The 21,963-nt window shown below is 38.4% G+C and overlaps 2 protein-coding genes across 5 annotated transcripts in view; one reads left to right on the top strand and one right to left on the bottom strand.

The window, feature by feature from the left end:
- LOC116875630 overlaps nt 1-15,398 on the bottom strand; it is a 36,459-nt gene extending 21,061 nt beyond the window's left edge. Inside the window, exons 1-2 of one of the 3 annotated variants that reach the window (XM_032871282.1) lie at nt 15,206-15,398; nt 14,883-14,987 (exon numbers count right to left, since the gene is read on the bottom strand). In XM_032871282.1, coding sequence (XP_032727173.1) covers nt 14,883-14,979 — 97 coding nt within the window. In that variant the 5' untranslated portion in view covers nt 14,980-14,987; nt 15,206-15,398. Of the gene's footprint in view, nt 1-9,741; nt 10,081-14,882; nt 14,988-15,205 lie in introns of those variants that run through there. The other 2 variants (XM_032871283.1, XM_032871285.1) reach the window with 2 other exon arrangements.
- Nucleotides 15,399-15,433: 35 nt separating this feature from the next.
- Nucleotides 15,434-21,963, top strand: part of SRP54 (signal recognition particle 54) — a 40,947-nt gene continuing 34,417 nt past the window's right edge. The window contains exon 1 of one of the 2 annotated variants that reach the window (XM_032871278.1): nt 15,434-15,683. The gene's annotated coding sequence lies outside the window, so the exon portion shown is untranslated. Of the gene's footprint in view, nt 15,684-20,466; nt 20,585-21,963 lie in introns of those variants that run through there. The other variant, XM_032871279.1, reaches the window with a different exon arrangement.

Raw genomic sequence — 21,963 nt, 5'->3', positions numbered from 1 at the left:
CAATAAAATGTACCTAAGACTCTAGATAAGCACTAACAGCTGACACCAACTATATAATAAACTTTACAATAAACATGTGGCTCTGCTGTGCTTGAGCAGCAGATAAAAAAAAAAAAGAAACATAAGGGCTATTTATGATGGCTACGGTGTACTTTTGGATGATCTGGCAAAAAGGGGAGGGGGAGGCAACAGAAGGGAGCGTGTGTGTAGCAATAAAGAGGGAGGTTTGGTTGAGATTGACAGCTGCTGAATCCAGGCAAGGGTATAAAAACAGTGTTTATTGTTTGTTGTTTCTACCTTTTTGTGCGTTTAATTTTTTTTGGTTCTAGAACAATATTTTTCTAAGGAGCTCATATGTAATTTTAAATAGAATGTGACTTATCTGAAAGTAAAATACTCCTAAAGTTAGCTACTGTCCAGGATGCCAAAGGTAGACTAGAAAGCGCTACTAATGAAAATAGTTTACCTTTCTCTTAAAACACTTTCTTATATTTTTTGCTAGTATAACAGCACCCCAAGGAGATTGTTTCTTACTCAGTTTTAATTATTTTTAAGATGATTTATTAATTTGACACAGAGAGAGAGAGAGGGAGTGAGCACAAGCAGGGGGAGTGGCAGGCAGGCAAAGAGAAGGAGAAGCAGACTCCTCGGGGAGCAAGGAGCCTGATCCGGGGCTCGATCCCAGGACCCCGGGATCATGACCTGAGCTGAAGGCAGGCACTTAACCAACTGAGTCACCCAGGAACCCCGCTTACTCTGTTTTAAAATAATTCTAGAAGGAAAACAAGGAGATCCTGAAGAAAATGTCATCTGTCTCCATATCCCCTGCCCCAAATCTTTGGTTGTTTTTAAGTAAGCTCATGATTTCATTCTTAAACAAAAAATAATTCTTGAGTTGGTGCAGAATGCGATTTTCATGTTACTAATAATGATTAAAAGTTACAAAGCAGGCCAACAGCAGCACAGGGAAATAAATGGAGGTTTTCTGCTTCTACATAAGGGTACTCTTCATTTTAGCAATACTCCTCTGTGCCCTATATACAAAGGATCTTTCTCTGCGTAACTTCTCATTGAGCAACAGTAGTGAATACAAAGATTTGGCTCTCTGAACTGATGTGGGAAGGCCTTTGAAGCCCCCTTTTTTCCCCTCGCCTATTTAGCACCATGTTCTAAACTGTTGCTTCTAATTATTTCTAGAAGGAGGCAGAATATAAATTACAGAGAAACAAAAATACTATTAAAATTCATTCCAAATTGTTTCAGGTGGAACTTAAGTGCGTTTTTCAAGAAAACTGGCCTTTTTAATTGTATTTGTAAAATCTAATTAAATTTTCTCAAGGTGCTAATTAAACATTTATTTCTTTAAGTAATCTCTACACCCAACCTGGGGCTCAAACTCAAGATCCTGAGATCAAGAGATGAAGCTCCTCTGACTGAGCCAGCCAGGCGCCCCACAAGGTGTTAATTAATACCTAACATGTGCTTAGCTTCCTTCCCTCCACAGATAGATAGAACACTGTCTGGGAGCCTCTATGACTCACATTTAATTCTAATAATATCACTCCCACTGGTGATCCTTAGCAGGTTCTCTCAATTTGTACATGATATAACTAGAGAAGGCAATAAAAATGTCATTATGTTAAACTAAGCTATTTCCTATCCCAACTTCTTTGGACTTAATTCTTCTTTTTTTTTTTCTTAATAAGGGTTTTATTTATTTATTTGACAGACATATCACAAGTAGGCAGAGAGGCAGGCGGGGGGGGGCAGGGAAGCAGGCTCACCACTGAGCAGAGAGCCTGATGCGGGGCTCGATCCCAGAACCCTGAGATCATGACCTGAGCTGAAGGCAGAGGCTTTAACCCACTGAGCCACCCAGGCGCCCCTGGACTTAATTCTGTAACATAAAAAGCCACATTAATAAAACAGTTTTGCTGTAGGTCTGCCTTAAAAAATGAGTCTTACAGTGAGAAGGGAAATTAGATTATGACCGATTACCAAATGGCCCATCCATCTACACATCTCTGATACATATATACTGGTTGTTTAGTCTGCTTGAACACATTCAGGCCGGCATTTCTCACGCAGAGCCCCAGTCTGCCCCTCCATAATGACATTAACTCATTTTTCCAGTTTCAGCCTGAGAGGAATCATCATGTTTAATGCTATACAACATTTCCCGAATGAACCCTTCAGGCCTGCTAAACTTGGTGCGGTGCTTTTCACAGGACATTTAATCCTAAGAATCCTATAGATGATACTATGATCATTTCTACTCTATAACAACAGCAACAAAAAAAACCTGATGTCAGAGGTTAAGTTACTTGCCTCAGGTCATATGGGCCAGAAAGGGGTGGAGCTGGGGTTTGAATGCAGGTCTTAGCCTGAACTCTTTTTTTTTTTTCTTTTGAGGTTTTATTTATTATTTATTATTATTTATTTATTTATTTAGATGCCATGTGGGGCTCGAACTCATAACCTCGAGATCAAGAGCCGCGTACGTGCTCCTCTGAGCCAGTGAGGCGCCCCCTTAGTCCGAAATCTTCATCACTACACCATACAGGCTCTCTAAGGTAGCTGCCTAGTAACAGTCCTCCTGCCACTACCGAAGTCTTCTTTTCTCCCCACCTTGGACCAGACAGTTCTCCACTGGATGCCGCAGCCACATTCTTTGCCATTAGCTTGCTGTCTTCTGGACTTGTTCAACAGAACCCTTTAAATGGGGCTCTGCAAGCAACACTGGCGATCTGGTTCTGTCATCCATGACTACCTCAGTTTATTCTCTTCTCCTGTCACATTGTAGCATCTAGGGCCCTGAACATTACTGCTACTAGGTGATTAATAAATAGATTTGGAAGGGGTGACGGTGGCAGTGGAAGCCAATCATATGTAAATTGTATGTAAAGACTTGAAAAATCATATGTAAAGACTGAGGAAACTGGAACAATGACAGACGGGAATGGCTCCAAATTCTGAACCATCACAGCAGATTTCCAGCTGTCTGAAACAGGTTTATCTGAGAGTCAATACCCAATTAATGGGAGTATCACCAGTCAAGATGAGAGATACTAAGAAACTGTATACTAAATTCAGCCATTCCAAAAAGGTAGTGTTAAAGGAAGACTGCATTTGTTTCATCTCAATACCAAGGATGTCAGGTGAAAATGAGAACTGGCACCTCTTACCCTGGACAGCAAACTCTGATTCAACCACCCACACACAAGGGTGAAAGGAGATTTCTTCATTTACACCAATGATTCTTCACCATGGCTCCTGTCAAAGAGGATCTTCATATGGGATTTATGTGAGCTTGCAGGGCCCAGAGTTGTATGCTTGGTTGTATACATAAATATATATGCTTTTCTAGGGAGAAAGTTCTTTTTTTTTTTTTAAAGATTATTTATTTATTTATTTATTTGACAGAGATCACAAGTAGGCAGAGGACGGGGCGGGGGTGGGGGGGGAGAGCAGGCTCCCCGCTGAGCAGAGAGCCTGATGCGGGGCTCGTTCCCAGGACCCTGGGATCATGACCCAAGCCGAAGGCAGAGGCTTTAACCCACTGAGCCACCCAGGTGCCCCTAGGAAGAAAGTTCTGAAGAGATCTTCAGTAATTATAGCTAATATTACTGAGCACTATATGTAAGGCACTGTGGAAATTTTTAGTGCAAGAAGGCTAAAATTAGCTTTACTATCTGTAGTGGCTGGCAAATAACTTCTGAAAAGAGCAGCAAAACATTTTTGCCCTAATATTGGCTGTGCAGGTCAAAAAAGCATGATATGATAGGATATTAATGAAGTGTATAAAACTGGAATTCGTGTAACATTTTATTTACTGCTATTAAATTCCTTAAAACATTATTTCTAAAGGCTATGCAATATTCTACCATTGTATATTTAATTAACCATTTGCTGCTCCTAATACACATTTAGATATACTAATAATTGTGAAAAATTAAGATACTATATCTGACATTTTGGTGTCCATCATCTCTTCGCATTTCTGATCATTTCCTTACCATCAATGCTCAGAAGTAGAAGTACTTAAACATTTTTTAAAGACTCTTGCTACATATTGTCAAATTTCTTCCCTGAAAGAGTATACCCATTTACTTTAAAAGAAAAGAATACGGGTCTCATTAAACCCTGGCAGCACTAAATGTTACCATAAAAAAAACAAACTCTGTTGTTTTAATTTGCATTTCTTTAATTACTGGTGAGGCTGACATCTTTTAACATTGTAATAGCTATTTCAGAATGTGTAGTAACAGTATTATGCTTGGAAAAAGATTAAAGAAAGGTGTTAATCAGTGGCCTGACAGTAACGTTCTTAAATTATACATGTAGGTGGGAAGGGAGCAGAAGAAGAAAAGCTTCTCTAAAGGGCAAAATTTATTCTTTCAAAATTTCCTGGTTATTTTTAAAGATATATGAGGAAGCAGCAATCACTGAACCTGACAGCCTATGAATCAAACCTTACTTTTTTATATCTAGTCAAGTATCAAGTCCTACCCCTTTTGCTTGTAAATCCTACTTCCTCTTTATTCCCACTTCAACCACCTCAAAGCCACAGTCTGGATCTCACGCTTGGATACCATACCATGACAAACTCATAACTAGCTCCTTGATATTGGTTTTCCCCAACTATAAAATACCTTGTACATCTGTTTTAAACTAATCTCACTGAAACCTCTCTTTTTTTTTTTTCAAGATTTTTTTTTTTTCCAAGTAATCTCTACACCAACATGGGGCTCGAACTTACAACCCGGAGATCAAGAGTCACATGTGCCACCAACTGAACCAGCCAGGCATCTTAAACCTCACTTTCGTGTTACTTGTTTCCCTTACAAGTTTTGGACATTTTTCTACTATTCAACCTAGCAAATCTCATTTTAGATATTTAAGGGCCTCTATATCAGCAGAGCCTACCCATCCTATTTTCTATTCTCATCACCCCCTGGCATAATTTCTCCTCAAGACAGGCAAATCCCCCCAGTTGTTTTCCATAGCCCTTCCTGTTCATACTGTTCCTTTCAACTGCATGATCTTGCCCTTTGCATTAAGGGCCTGTCCAAGTTATTTTGTCTCCATGAGGCTTTTTTTTTTTTTTTCCTCCATGAGGTTTTATGCTCCATTTCTAGCTTTAACTCACCCATATCCTTACCTTTAATGACCTACAGTGCATAATTAAACACAGGGTTATATATTACCTATTATTCATTCATATTATATATTATTCTTGAAGTACCTATTCAAATTTTAAAAATTTATTGAGGGGACTTCTGGTCCCAGACAAGACGGCAACTTTCCTCCCTTTACCCTGTTCCTTCCCTCTACCTACAACTAAATACACTGGAAATATTCAACAGGCAATTATGAAGACTCTGAAAGCTAGAAAGAAAAGGTAAACTGTCTAGGAGTCTTAGGACTTAAGAAAGGTCACAGTAGGGGGGCACCTGGGTGGCTCAGTGGGTTAAGGCCTCTGCCTTCGGCTCAGGTCATGATCCTAGGGTCCTGGGAACGAGCCCCACATTGGGCTCTCTGCTCGGCACGGAGTCTGCTTCCTCTTCTCTTTGCCTGCCTCTCTGCCTACTTGTGATCTCTCTCTGTCAAATAAATAAATAAATAAAATCTTTAAAAAAAAAAAAAAAGAAAAAGAAAGGTCACAGTAGGGAGTTGCCTGGGTTTTCTTTTTATCTTCCAAGTAGCTTAGACTGGACACCAAAGAGACCTGCATCCCAGAACGACCAACAGGCACAGGGGGAAGAAAAGCAGCAAGAACAATGGGAGACCTACTGAGGAACCTTAAGTCCCACTCCACACCTGGGGCAGTAGCAGACTATCCAGTCTCCAGGCCCTCTACCCAGGGGCATAAATAGATCCAGGTCTGGCATCTCCTAGTCATCTGCCCAGTGGTGGAGAATAAAATAGGCTCTGAATTGCTTGTTCCCCCACCCCCACTAGCGGAAGGCAGCTCAGCGAGACAGGGTAGCCCATTCTCTCCCCATGCAAGTGACACTAGCATAGATTCAACAAGAACTGCTACAGTATCAAAGAACAAAGCAGAGCTGAAGAGCACTCGAGGACATTGAAAACTAAATTGCTATCAGGCCAAGAACCAGTAAGTTAAAACTAAGTAAGGCAACTGCCTATTAAGATAAAAAATCTGAATAAGAACAAGAGCATAAGACAAGATGGCAACTTGGGATATCGCAGATATTCCAAAATATCAGGGATACAATCAAAATTATCCTAGTATAATGGAAAATTAGTTATCATACAAAGAACAGGAAAAATAATCATTTGTTTCATAATCTGAATCTGACATTCTTTGGATGATATATCCAATATCCAAGTGAACCAGAATTTGATTATCAGAGAAGGATTTTAAGCAACCATCACAAAAATGCTTCAATAAGCAATTATGAATTTTAACAAGTTAAAAAAAAACAGAAAATCTCAGCAAAGAAATGGAAGTTAAAGAACGAAATGCAAATTATAAAACTGAAATACAAAATAATCAAAATTTTAAAAACTTGCTGGATGGGCTTAATAGTAGAGATGACAGAGGGCAGAACAACTGAACTTGAGGACAGACATAAAATTTACTCCATCTGACCAACAGAGAGAAAACGGACTGAGTTAAAGAATAGAGCCTCAGAGATCTGTGGGTCAACAACAAAAGATCTAATATTAGTATCAGAGTTGCAGAAGTGGGAGAAAGAGTGTGGGTCTGAAAAGCATTTGAAGAAATATAGCTAAAACCCCCCCAAATTTGGTTTTTAAGAAACTGAGAAACTCCAAATAGGATAGAGCTAAAGAAATCCACACAAGGACATATCATAATTAAACTTCTGAAAATAAAAGACAAAGAACAAACCTCAAAATCAGAGAAATGATTCACTCTCTGTAGGCAGATACCCATTTGAATGACAGTGAACTAATCATCTGAAACCATGGGAACCAGAAGGAGGTACATTTTTCAAGTGCTGGGAAAAAAAAGGTCTGTACGCTGTGGATTTTATATCTTATGAAACTGTCCTTCAGAGATGAAGGGGAAATAAAGACATCCTCAGATGAGGAAAAACTGAATTTGTTGCCAGTAGATCTACCCTTAAAGAATGGCTATAGAAGTTCTACAACAGAAAAGAAATAGCAGAAGAAGGTTTGGAACTTCAGAAAGGAAAAAAAAACAGGATGGTAAAAATAGAGTAAGTACAAGAGACTATCTTTCTTGTCATTAATTTCTTAAAACATATTTGATGGTTTAATCAAAATTTATGAAATCATCTGATATAACTATCTGATATAAAACAATTGTACTTAAAAAGTGGGGGATGGTAAAGGGAACTAAATGGAAGTAAGATTTCAATACCCCACTCAACTGATAAAACACTTGTACCAGTAGATGGTGATGGGTTACATATATATTTAACTACAAAAAAGAGTGATCACAAAGAAAACTATACAAAGAGATATACTCAGAAAAACAAATACAGAATTCTAAAACTGTCCTAGTAACTTATAGAAAGGCAAGCAGAGATAAATAGGTTAAGAAAAAGAACAAGCAGAAAACAAACAGAAGCCACATTTAAGATCTAATATAGCAATAATTACTTTAAATGTATATGCTCTAAATACATCAATTAAAAGACAGAGATTGGCAAAGTAGATTTAAAAACACAACCCAACTATATATTGTCAACAGAAACTCACTTCAAACATAACGTTATAGGAAGAATGAATTTTTCTAAACAGATAGGAAAAATATATTGTGCCCACATTAGTTAAAAAATGGGACTGGCTATATTAATATGAGATAACTAGACTTTAAAACAAAGAAAATTATTAGGTACAAAGAGGAACACTACATAATTATTAAAGGATCAATCCACCAAAAAGACATAGTTATCCTGAATGTGAATATGCTAAACAAGAGCTTCAAATAAATAAAACAAAAACTGTTCTGAAGGGAGAAAGAGGCAAATCCACAATTAAACTTCACTGCCCCACTTCACTCCCCCACTCTCAGCAACTGAAAGACTAAAAGGCAGAAAATCATCAAAGAAACAGAACCGAAAAATATAATCGACTAACAAGACCTAACAGATATTTATAAAACACTGCATTGAACAGAGGAGAGTACACAGCTTTTTTCCAAGTACCTATCGAACTTTCACCAAGATAAACCATATCCTGGGTCATAAAACAAATACAGAAAAATTTAAATGAACTGAAGTCATGCAGAGTATCTTTTCTGACCATAAATGGAATTAAACTGGAAGTCGGTAACAGGCGAATCTCCAAACACTTGGAAGTTAAAGAAGGTACTTTTAAACAATAGTTACAGTAATCAAGACAGCGTGGTATTGGTCAGGGAGAGAGACATAAATCAACAGAATAGAGGGCTCAGAAATGGATCCACACAAAAATGCCCAACTGATTATGATAGCCTTTTCAACAAATGGTGCTAGAGGAAATGGACATCTATAGGGGAAAAAATGAACTTCAACCTAAACTCCACACCTTACACAAAAATTAATTTGGACCAAAGAATTATATGCAAAAGACAAAAGCACAGTTCTTTTAGGAAAAAGACAATGATAACATAGAACTTGACACTAATATAGTGTTGTATAATTTTTGAAGAGAAAAAAAATGGAGAAAATCTTTGGGATCTAGAGCTAAACAGTTTTTAAAGTTGATGCCAAAAAAGGAAAAGTGGATATGTTGGACCTCATCAATATTAAACAATTTTTTTTTTAAGATTTTATTTATTTATTTGACAGACAGAGAACACAAGTAGGCAGAGAAGCAGGCAGAGAGAGAGAGAGAAGCAGGCTCTGCACTGAGCAGAGAGCCCGATGCGGGCCTCGATCCTAGGACTCTGGGATCATGACCTGAGCCGAAGGCAGAGGCTTTAACCACTGAGCCACCCAGGCGCCCCAATATTAAAAAATTTTTGCTTTTAAAAACTTTGTTAAGGGGATGAACAAATTACAGACTGGGAGAAAATATCTGCAAACCACACATATGACAAAAGGCTTATATCTAAAATACATAAAGAACTCTCAAAGTGACAGTATACCAAAAATACAATTAAAAACGGGCAAGAGGGGTGCCTGGGTGGCTCAGCGGGTTAAAGCCTCTGCTTTCAGCTCAGGTCATGATCCCAGGGTCCTGGGATGGAGCCCCCTCAAAGAGCTCTCTGCTCAGCAGCGAGCCTGCTTCCTCTTCTCTCTCTCTGCCTGCCTCTCTGCTTACTTGTGATCTCTGTCTGTCAAATAAATAAAACAAAAAATCTAAAAAACAAATGGGCAAGAGATATGAACAGATATTTCATCAAAGAGGATATTTAAATGGCAAATGAACACATGATCAATAATCGTTCAACATCATTAGGGAAATGGAAATTAAAACCCAATGATATATCACTACACAAATTAACAGAATGGCTAAAATGAAAAAATATTGGTAAGACCAAATGCAAGTGAGGATGCAGAGAAACTGGATTACTCATATACTGTTTGTATAAATGCAAATGTTACAGCCACTCTGGAAAACAGTTTGGCAGTTTCTATAAAACTAAAAATGCACTTACCATATGACCCAGCAATTGCACTCTTGAATATTATCACAGAGATGAAAACTTACATTAACAGAAAAATCTACACATGTTCAAGCAATGTTATTTGTAAGAAAGACTTGACTAGACTAGGCATTTCAGATAGCTACTTTACTCACATGTTCTAGTGCCTGGACTTGGATGGTAAGAACAGTTATACCCTGGTTGGGCATCTTGCTCTCCATAGGAAAGCTGGGAATTCCTGACAATTTGATGATCTCAAGGTAGTCAGACTGCATACATGATGGTTAGCTTCTCTCAGACCAAGAATGTCAAGAGACAGAAAGTAGAAGTTGTCAGTTTCTTAAGTCCTGGATCTGAAACTGACATGGTGTCACCTCTGTCATATTCTATTGGTCAGAGCTGTCACAAAGCCCATCCAGACTCAAAGGTAGAGAATACAGATCAGACCTTTCATGGAATGAGGGTTAAAGAACTTGCAGCCATTAAAAAAAACAAAAACAAAAATAGCTTTATAGAAACAGAATTCATACATGATAAACTGTACATATTTAAAGTATATAATTATACAAATTTGATGTATGTATACAGACATGAAACTATCACTTAACAATCAAGATGGTGGACATACCTGAGACCCCCAAATGTTTCTTCTTGACCATTTATAATCCTTCTCTTCTAACCCCTCCACTCATTCAGCCGCCAGAGACCTATTTTTTTGTCACTACAGGTTAGTCTGCACTTTCAAGTTTTAAATAAATGAAATTATATAGTATACAGTCTTTTTTAGTGTGGTTTCCTTCACTTAGTATAATTTATACATGCTATTGTACAAATGTCTTCCCATTTATTTGCCAACTAGTATCCCCTTATAAAAATATGCCACAATTTGTTTATCCATTCACCAGTTCCTAATTGAAATGCCTCCCACCTCCTCTTTTTCTTGCCATATCATACTAGCCAGAAGCTGTATTATGATGATAGTAGTGAGGAGCACACATTCTTGTTTCTGATCTTAGGGGAAAGAACTCAAGTCTTTCACTGTTAGGTATGAGATTAGCTGCAGATTTTTCACAGATGCCCTTTATCAGGTTGAGAATGTTCCCTTCTAGTCTGATGAGAGTTACTATCAGGAAGAGATGTTGGATGTTGTCAAATGCTTTTCCTGGTCTATTGAGATAACAACATAGCTTTTTTTTACTTAATATGGTGAGTTACATTGATTTTATAATGTTGCACAATACATTCTCAGGATAAACTCACTTGTTTGTGATGTATTTTTTTTTCATATATCGTGTCCATTCTTAATATACCTTATATTAAGGTATAAAAGCACTTTAAAGAAAAGTATAATTCTTTTTATTTAATAGAAAAATTTTTAAGAGATACCAATTTAAAAAAAGAGGTACCAATTTGCTCAGTATAACTTTTTAGTTTTTGAAGAAACAATCTATTTGTTACCACATGTAATTGATAACTTTCATAGATTCATATGGTTTCAATAAAGCCTGGAATATCTTTGTTATATTGATACTTCCTCAGTGGTAATGCAATATGGAACTGGGGCAGTATGCTGTCTGACAAACGTAATTAGAAACTGGGGTTGGCTTTTTAGATTTGCAGGAATTTCAAAAAACTTCTAACAGCTCTGTAGCTGTGCTCACAAACATGTCCAATTCTGGTCAGTGAAGATATACTTAAAATACAGGATACAGTAAAGCTTCTAAAAGCTTCTGGTCAACTACTATTATCTTCTTTAAGCATTAATTTTAATTTCTTATGATTTTATTAATCTTCTTAAAGCAAACCCTAATTTTCTATCCTTTGCAACTTGATTCTTAATAGGCATTCGTATGGGCTGTGGGCTTGACTTTCTCATTTATATTTGCATATCCAAGAAAAATTCAGAGGCCTCAGAAAAGCACTGTTAACAGCTGTTCCAATGTATTTTTTTTAATAATTTTTTAACAAGATTTTATTTATTTATTTGACAGAAAGAGAGATCACAAGTAGGCAGAGAGGCAGGCAGAGAGAGAGAGGGGGAAGCAGGTCCCCGCTGAGCAGAGAGCCCGATGCAGAACTCGATCCCGGGACCCCAAGACCATGACCTAAGCCAAAGGCAGCAGCTTAACCCACTGAGCCACCCAGGTGCCCCCTTTTTTTTTTTTTTTTAAAGATTTTATTTATTTATTTGACAGAGATCACAAGCAGGCAGAGAGGCAGGCAGAGAGAGAACGAGGGGAATGCTGAGCAGAGAGCCCAATGCGGGGCTCAATCCCAGGACCCTGGGATCATGACCTGAGCCGAAGGCAGAGGCTTTAACCCACTGAGCCACCCATGAGCCCCCCAGGCGCCCTTTTTAAATAATTTTTGAGTAGGCTGCACGCCCAGGGTAGAGCTGAAAGCAGAGCATGAACCCATGACCCTGAGATCAAGACCTCGAGCTGAGATCAAAAGTCAGTGGCTTAACCAACTGAGCCACCCAGACATCCCCCAGTGTATTTTTTTATATGCTTATTGGGGATCCCACTTGCAATTCTGGCTCTTAGCTCCCTTCACTTAATGGATTGCAGTCACTCTCCTATACTTTGAAATCTAGATCAAGAGCCCACTTTACATACATACAGGAAATAGAAGAAAACAGATGCTGTGCCATAAGATAAGAATCAATCAGCTGAGATCCTGCTGTATTTTACTATTTTTTGGGGGGGGGGAGGGGTGGGTATCTTTGTGTGCTTTGCCCCTCAGACTTGATTCATCCTTCCTATATTAGTGTTCTTTGCTTCCCAGATCTTTGGCCTATGCTGTACCCAAGGTAAAATGTAGGCTCCTGTCTTTATTTCTTCTAAATCTTCAGTTTATCAGGCATTGACATGTACTTGGCTCTGCCCTGGTCCAAGCTTCTGGTTCTACCAGCCTGATCCTAAAAGACCCCAGGTCTTGGTGAGATAATCCCACTATTCCTTCAGAGATCAAGAATGTTATTCTTTCTTTTGTGCATCTAAAATTATTGTGATTTTACCTGTAATGTTTTTTAATTTCAATAAACTATGAAACTCAAAACCAAAGTCATACTTAGTGTCTATTATTGTCTCTTGCTATTCCACTAAATGGTAGAAAAATTTAAGGAGAATTATAATTACTGAAGGTCTAAGAATATGTCAGAAAAGTGAGATATTATGCAAGTGACTTAATGCTAGAGATAGAAGATAATTTCTTTTCCTAGAAAAAGGAAACGGATTAGGAAAATAGTAAGAATCTTTTGTGCCCTATTTAGAGCCACTTCATAAAACGGTATACTTAGTTTCAGCCTGAGAAGATGAGAAAGTTCTGGAGATAGATGGTGGTGATCTGAACAATGTAAAAGTATTAATGCCACTGAAATGTGTACTTAAAAATAGCTTAAAATGGCAAATGTTACGTTATACATTTTTTACCACTTGAAACAGTATACTATTAAGTTGTCTTTTAAGATATATGTTAAAACACTCCGTTTTAAGTGATACACTCATTTCTTAAAATATTCACGTTAATAAATATTCTCAGAAACTCAGGTTGTTTTCTAAATCATTTAACAAAATGCATGAGCTTCTCTGACTAAAGGGTGTGCTGGAGAAAGGCACAGAAAGTGCTTTTTAAGAGTAAAAAGGTACTGTTTAGCCAGTGATACTGGGTCTTCTTTTTTCCAGAATTATCACCCAAAACATCCTTGCAAGTTTTCCTGATTTTTAAAAATGAAGTTCTCAAACGATGCCTCTAAAACTGGAGATTTAGATTACAAATGGTTCCATAAAACTGAAATCTTGAGGGCAAGGATATTTTAATTAATTGTGCAATTGCCAGAACCAGGCAGTACGTGGCATTTTTTGTAGGCACTCTGGGGTTTCTGGAGTTCAGTTTTTGTTCTGAGGAATGCAGAAAAAACCCTGGAAATTTGCACATTGTATAATTAATTGGGATATGATCGATAAGACTGGCAATAGAAGGTTTAATGAAAAGACAGGAGAGGGGCACCTGGGTGGCTCAGTGTGTTAAGCCTCTGCCTTGGGCTCAGGTCATGGTCTCAGGGTCCTGGGATCTGGGCTCAGGTCATGGTCTCAGGGTCTTCAGATCAAGCCCGACATTGGGCTCTGTGCTCAGCAGGGAGCATGCTTCCCCTCTCTCTCTCTGCCTACTTGTGATCTCTCTCTGTCAAATAAATAAATAAAATCTTAAAAAAAAAAAAAAAGACAGGATACTCAGCAATTCCTATCTTGAATCTTGCTATGTGTGTATGTATGAAGTTACCTGTCTGGTTTTCTCTACTTTTCCAGGCTAAACTTCACTACCAGTTGTCCAAGTTAATTTCAGTTTGGCGTCTAAACTAATTTCTAAAACAATTTCTCCAAAAGTGCAATAATAATAATAATAATAATATAATAATAATGTCAACCTACTGATTGACTCTAAAATCACAAAGAAAGAGCGTTCTAGGAAGAAGTCAAGTTTGGAAGTCATTAGCACAGAGGAATATTTCAAGTCATGGGTCTGGATGTAAATAAACATAGGATTCAACGCTGAGAGGTACAGAGGCATAGCCTAGGTTGGCACAGCTCCCAAACAAGGAATATCCTATTTTCGTGTGCTTCACCAGGCCTCACATTGCCAAAACAGATCTAATCATTCTTCAATAAGTCTACCTAATCGCCTCATTTCCTCGATTCTAACTTGCGCCTTTTATTACTGTTAATTCTACTAACAGTTTAAAATCAGAGTCTTCTCCCTATCCCCACCCCCTTCTATCCTTTCCCTCACCCCCGAAAAACTGCTATCAAATCGACGGTCCGTTTTACAATTGGGAAAATAAGTGCACTAGCCAACAGGTAATTTCGCTTGCTGGGGTAAAAGCTTCCTGCTCCACAGCCCGAAACTTCTTTTGCAAAGTGCTTTTTCAGGTAGTTTCTTCACAGGTAGTCCCAAGTTTGTGGGAGTAATGGGGGAAGGGAGGAGGGGCAAAATCCCCCTCCCCTTATTTCCCCTCTGAAAAGGCTTAGCTACAAAGAGCCTCTAGGGGCTTGTCTGAAGTCTGCAGCGCAGTCAAAAACAACCGAGAGCCAGGTGTTCCTGCACCCAATCCCAAACTGGACTCTGAAGCTGCTAAGGTTTGCGATGTGCCCCCATCAATCAGCCCTGTACTCGAGCGGGGACCAGCATAGCGACCCATAGGAGGCTTTCGGCCTCACCCAGTCTGAAGTCCCCAAGGTCAGCGCCCATAGCACATCCTTGCCCCAACCCCTTGCGTCTGGCTCTGGTCGCTTACGGGTAGTTCGCATCCAATCGAGGAGCGCTGGGAGGTCTGCGGGAGTCACCGTACGCAGCAGCTGTAGGACTGCTCGCCTCGCGGAACGGAATTCCATGCTGAAAGCTGAAAGCAGCCGAGGGGAAGGTTCGCATTGCGCACGCGCAGGCAGATACGGGTTTCCACGCCAGATCCGACGCAGAGGAACCCTACTCTCTGAGCTGCGAAATCCCCAAGCCCCGCCCCTTTTGGAGTTCTCACGTGCTCCCGGGGAGGACTCCCTGCTCTCTAATCGCCCAAGTCTCACCGCTCTCCTCTTAACTGGCCGTGCACAGCCTAGTCACTTTTTCTTAAAGCGACTTAGCGAGGTCGAAATTCTTTCCTGGGATCGCATCCCCAGAGGGCGTTCTATCTTGCCACTTTGCTGTCGCAGAGATTAAGCGATAGAAAACGGAGTGTCAAAAAGCCAATCGAAGCAAAGAAACATCTCAATAAACCTTTTCAGTAGAAGTACGGAGAGAATGCGGCAGGTGCCCCGGAAGCGGAAGTGTATCCTTTTCATGAAAGGCTGGACTTTGGCGAGTGGTGACGTTTCCTCATTGGGCGGAAGGTTCGGTGGCAATCGTCCGTCTTCCAGCTGGTGGGAGTTGGCGTCGCGGTGCTGGGCTCCGGAGCTCCAGTTTGTATAGTTTGGGAAGTCGGGCTGTGGAGTCGCACCTGTCTGTCTGATCCTTGCTTTCCTTGGTTTCCTCCCACGGCGCGGGGGCCTCGCGAAAGAATCCCCGGCCCCTTTGGGCCACAGCGGTAGCGGTGCTTTTTGCGGTAAGTGTCTTGCTTTTTCCCGCCCCCGACCACGGACTGGCAGCTAGGGGCAGCGTCAGCTCTCCTTGGGGGCCAGAGACCCCGGAGGGAGTCGGCTTCCCTGGCCACCGGCTTTCGTCACCGAGACTGAGGTGCACTGGTCCTTTTTCATCTCGTGTGCCCCATCAGAAGTTTTCTTAAAAGATGCACTGTGACCCTTTTAAGTAGTTTTCAGATTTACCTGAGCCAGATTAGGTGTAGGCAGTTACAGGCCTGACTCTTTGCTTTGCTCTCCCGATCAAGAATTTAGATGTGGCTACTTCTCCGAAAACCTTTTGGCGTGTACCAGATTTTATTTTTCCGTGTCCGTTGTGCTTAACACGTTGTCCTGCATATAGTAGGCATTTCATAAATGAATAAGGGATATCAGTTCAGTGCCAGTGATGACTTCAGATACACTGATGGCTCTCTCTGCATTTGCCACTGTTGACCATTTCTTGAAACTCTTTCCCCAGTTGGCTTTCTTGATGCTGTTCTCACCTAGTTCTTTCATATGCTTAATTCAACACACTATTTACTTATTGCTATCTATAAGAATGCAAAAAAGAATGATACAAACCCTGTCATTGAGGAGCTAACAGTACAGTGAGAGAGAGGCACATATATACACATTAAATAAGATGAGTAATGAGAAAGTCTAGGAAGGTATAAAGAGTTATGAGAGCTCTGGGAAGCCAGATGAGAGTACTCCTTGGAAGATTTGTGACCCTGAACAAGTTTCTATTCCAGTTCTATTCTGCTCCAGCTTCAGTTTCCTCATCCATCTAATAAGCTTATTATGGGGATAAAAGATTAGATGATCAGTTTCATGCAATGCCAGGTATATAGCAGTGTTAATGACGGAAGGGAGAGGAATTATTTCTCTCAAAACTCTCTTGGTGTTTTCAGGTGGTCAGTTAATATTTTCTAATTTGATAAACACATCTTCAGGCCCTCTTTCAAACAGATTATTCCTCTAACTCCACCTAACTGGAAATTCTGGACTTAACCACAGGAATTTAGGAAGATAAATGGTAGCTTTTTTTTTTTTTTTTAATTGATTTTCTTCTGTATGCCTTTGGAGAGGGAAAGGGGTTTAGTAAGGGCTTCTATCCCTTCTAATTACTCTTTTTGGTTGACTCCTTTTTTGTTGGCTCTTCGCCATCCCAGGGTCTTTCAGAGACTGTCCTTGAGACTTCTTATCTACATCCTTTGCTTCCATGGCATTATCTTTGTATGCTAACCATTTCCAAACTTCTCTAATTTCTCTTTTGTTCCCTGTAACTTCAGTCTCATGAGTGATAGAGTTCTTTAGTTTCTGCAAATTCAGTAGGTCCCAAACCAAACTTACTACCTCAACTTTGCTTTTTTCCCCCACTTTTTTCATTATTATATATATGATACATAAGGGCTTTAACTCCTTGTTTGTACCTGAATTTTGTGATATTTGTATGTTCAATTTGAAAAACAATAATAAAACGAACCCCTATGTAGTCAGTATCCAACTTCAGTAGGACATTACAAGTATTATAGGAGATGTACTCAAAATTCCAATTTAGTAGAACATGACAAATACGACATTACAAAACCTTAAAACCTCTTGAACTTTTTGTCTGGTTGCTCTTTAGGTTTCAAACCAGCTTTTTTGTCTTCCCTTCATTGGTTGATGGTATCCCTTGCCATCCGGTTACTGTTTGAGACCTTGGAGTCACTTTTGCCTTTTGTTTCTCCTTCACTTCCCACAACTATTTGGTCAGTAATTCCTGCAGCCTGTGCTTGGACTTGACTTGATCCATTCTGCTTTCTGCTTCCCTGGTTCAGACCCACATGCCTCCACCAGGCTTTTGGTTAGTGTGTCGTTAGTCTCCTTGTTCTCAAGTTTTTCTCCCTCCAGTGTACTTGCTATGTTGACTCTAATTTTTAAATTATGAAACAGATTTTTCTTTCCCTTGTTTCCTTTGAGGAGTATTATTTCATGCAGTGATTTTTAAGCCTGGCTGCACTTCAGTGTAACCAGTGAAGTTTTTCAAAATATAGATGCCTTGTTTTGCCCTCCTAATTAAGAATTTAAATGAAGCCAGCCACTTCCCACAAAACCTTTTGATGGTACTATCCTTGGAGATTATGATTATTTAATTTTCAGCAGATAGGTGTTACGTACATGTACCTGAAATAACAAAAATAGCATATACCTCTTATTCCTTCTCTTCCATGCTTTCAGCCTGTGATCTTTCCAATTTCAGGACAGACTGTTGCCGAGGAATTCTTTTGACTTTGTTTTAATCTTGGTAACAGTTTACATAAAGATTCTTGTTATGATCGACCTGATAGCCAATAAAGTATCTTAAGTGATTCTCATTGTTTTTGGGTTATTACCTCTTGTTGCTAATTGAATTTTTGGTAAAAATTGAATTTTCTGCTATCAAACTTTGAAATGTTGCTTTCTTTTTTTTTTAATATTAAAAGGAGTTTTAAAATTTGGAAACAGGTTATTTAAATGAAGAGAATTTTCTGGTACTTCTTGCATAGTTAAATATAACCTTTGGTGCAGAAGTAAAGCTGTTAAGTCAGTGGGTGGTATGATGTATAATTGATCTTTTGAAGTCAAGAGAGAAGTCTCTGTTAAATTGATGTAATTTGTTGATTTGGAGTTAGAACTTTTCTCAGGCTGGTACGATTCCTGGAACACATAGTAGATATTGAATGAATGAATGAATGAATAACTAAATGAATTCAAGTGACAATTCCATCTCAATCCCCAGTGTAATATCACTGTATTTCTCACAAGGAGCACTTTGAAAAATAATTTTCCCTTTGATTTTAAAAAACAATAGTCTTAGTCATTACCAAATATTTGGCAATTACAAAATGATATAAATAAAAAAAAACAAAGATTACTAATTGTTCATCATCCAGAAATGACGAATGTTATTATTTTCTAACAGCTTTACTGAAATAAAATTCACGTCATACAGTTCACCTAAAGTGTACAATTTAGTAGTTTTTAGTGTATTTACAGAGTCGTGCAAGCATCACTGCAATCAATTTTAGAACATTTTTATCACTCTATGGAAAAACTCCATGCTCATTAACAGTCACTCCTCATTTTCCCCCAACTCTTTAGGCCTAAGCAACTTTCTGTCTCTATAGATTTACTCTTGGACATTTCATATACATGGAATCATAGAGTATGTGGCTCTTCTGTCACTGGTTTCTTACAGCGTAATGTTTTCAGTGTTCATGGTGTAACATGTATCAGTGCTTCATTCCTTTTTATTATCAGGAATTCCATTTTATGGATATTTGTGGACGTGTGTCTTACTTTCTCTTGGATGTACCTCAGAGTGGAATTGCTGGGTGATATACAGTAACTCTGTGTTTAACATTTTGAGGACTTGCCAAACTTTCCAAAGGGCTATATACCATTTTACATTCCCACCAGCAGTGTATGAGGGTTCTGATTTCTCCACAGCCTTAACACTTGTTATATCTTTTTGACTATACCCATTCGTGTGTGTGTGAAGTAGTATCTGGTTGTGCCTTTGATCTGTATTTCCCAGGAGGCTAATGTTATTTTCTGATATTTGTTTATAGACAAAAATGGAGTATATGGTGTATGCAGTTTTGTATTCTGCCTTTGCATTTAAGCATGTTTTTAGCATTAGCAAGCTTGTTTACAAAAGAATTTCCCTCATTGCTGCTTCCTTTTTCACTCCCCAAACCTTAATTCTTATGAAAACTTGCCTAAATTATATGCATAGAAAACAAAGTCTATAGGAACGTAAACCAAATATGTTATCAGGGGACAAGAGGGTATAAGATTAGGGGAATTATAATTTCTATCTTCAGTATTTCTGTAATGTTTGAATTTTTACACTGATTACATATCTTCCTGTAATCACAAACATGAATTATTATGAATTATTTCCTTGGAGGAATAAGATTCAGAATGAAAAAATACTCATACATTTAAAAGTCATAATTAACATTATATTATCATTCAAATAGAATAATTTTAGCAAATAAGATGCATATAGGCCACTTGGTTAGATAAATTTACTTCTGTGTTATCCTGGAATATGATACATATACTACACAGAATTTAAATATATATATATTGATATATATACACATATTGTATATATGGACTTAGTATTATAGTAAGGAAAGCAAATATTGGTTTGGGCTTTTGACTAGCTTTTGGAAAGGTACATAGTGTAGAATTGAATTTTCTAAAGGTACTTACTACTAGTAATATATTTATTTAGTTTTTTAGTCTAATATTGATCCAATAAGTTAGTCACTGACTAGGACTTAGAAGAACTTTTTTATAGGGATTTTCATTGTGATAGGATTTGAAATCTCTAATCATTGGGATCTGTTTATATGATCTCCAGACAAGTTTCTGGCAGGAATATTTATAATTGTTTATGTAGAGGAAAGTGGCTGTTTGAACACTGTAGCTCCTGTTGAGTAATAGAGTTATAGGTACGTGTAATTGGCACTAAAGATTCCTGGGGTGGTTTCTAGGTAATGGGACAGGAGCTTTAGTAAAGTTTAAGAAAAGTCCAGTTTACTTACACTTCAGGAAGTACGATAGGGAGATCCAGTTGGTGGCATTCAAGAAAGCCAGGAAGTTAATATACTAGGTGCTTGACGACAGTTTTATACTTATTGTCTCATTTAACCCTCACAACGTCCCTTCAGGGTCACTACGTTGATAATGGTATTATCTCCATTTTGCAGGTGAGGAAAGTGAGGCTCAGAGAGATTAAGTAACTTACTCAAAGTAACACAGCCAGTATGTAGCAGAGCTGGGATTTGAATCCAAGTCTGTCAGACTCCAAAGCCCATGCTCTTTCCAGTACTTCACACTGCAGCAGGTAAGTATGATACTTGGCCTTGTGTTTGCCTTATCAGGGCACCCTAGACTTAGGCCTATTTCCATCACGTCACTATCCAACTCCTCTTAGATTCCTTTTAGAACATGTGACTCGGACAAAGCTCAGTCCTTATACATCCTGATAGCAGTGGTCCTGATGGTCAGTTCTTTCTGGACATTGCAATGATTCTTCCAGGAAGAGGAGTGTGTATTTTTGCTTTCAAAATATGATTTCCTGTCATTGTAATATAGCAACAAAATTTGTCCTGGAGTTTGCCAGCAGGGATATTTAACCCTGTTTTTGAAAGCATCATTCATACTATAGGACCTAGGATTGTGTAGCCAGGGAACTGTGGGAAGTCATTTTGCTTTTTTTTTCTTTTTTTGTAGGGAACACCATTCTCTAATCTCTAACCTACTTATATCATAAAATTGTTGTGAGGGTGGAATGAGATAATAGATGTTAAACTGTATAAAGTACTATACAGTAATTTACCCTTAAACTTTTCCAACAGCCCCATTGAAGTAGAGGTTCCTCTTTTATGAAATTCTAGTATATACTGATTTACTTCCATAAACCTTTTTAGTTGAAAAAGAGAATTTTGAGTGAGTGTGCTTGGATTGTAAATTACTCCAATTTGAGATATAGGGTTAACTAGTAACATTAAAAAGGATGTTCTATATTTTAGTATGCATATTAGGTCAAGGTGAGGCTCATTTTTAAGAATCTTGTTAGAAATTCTTTTTTTTTAGGGAAATTCTAAAAAGTTATACCAAGTAATGGCAAATGGATATTTGTAGTTGTACAATATCAATTACGTAGGTCATTGACTTTCTTTTGTAATTATACAATATCAATTACCTAGGTCATTGACTTTCTTTTGTGATTGTACAATATCAGTTACCTAGGTCATTGACTTTCTTTTGATTTCATTGGTTTATATTGGTGGTCTTTTTTTTTCTAACTCTTCCAGTTTTTTTTTTTAATATATAATGTATTATTTGTTTCAGGGGTACAGGTCTGTGATTGATCAGTCTTACACAATTCACAGCACTCACCACAACACATTACCCCCCCCAGTGTCCATCACCCAATCACCCCCATCCCCCTCACCTCACCCCCAGCAGCCCTCAGTTTGTTTCCTGTAGTTAAGAGTCTCTTATGGTTTGTCTCCCTCTCTGGTTTCATCTTGTTTCATTTCTTCCTCTCTTCTCCTATGATCCTCTGCCTTGTTTCTTAAATTCCACATATCGGTGAGATCATAAGATAATTATCTTTCTCTGATTGACTTATTTCACTTAGCAGAATACCCTCTAGTTCCATCCATATCATTACAGATGGCAAGATTCCAATTTTTAATGGCTGCGTAATACTCCATT

The sequence above is a fragment of the Lontra canadensis genome, unplaced genomic scaffold, assembly GCF_010015895.1.
Source record: "Lontra canadensis isolate GAN:19392208 unplaced genomic scaffold, GSC_riverotter_1.0 scaffold42, whole genome shotgun sequence".
Classification (NCBI taxonomy): domain Eukaryota; kingdom Metazoa; phylum Chordata; class Mammalia; order Carnivora; family Mustelidae; genus Lontra; species Lontra canadensis.
Note: the sequence above shows the minus strand (reverse complement) of the source record. Positions and strands in the feature narration are given on the sequence as shown.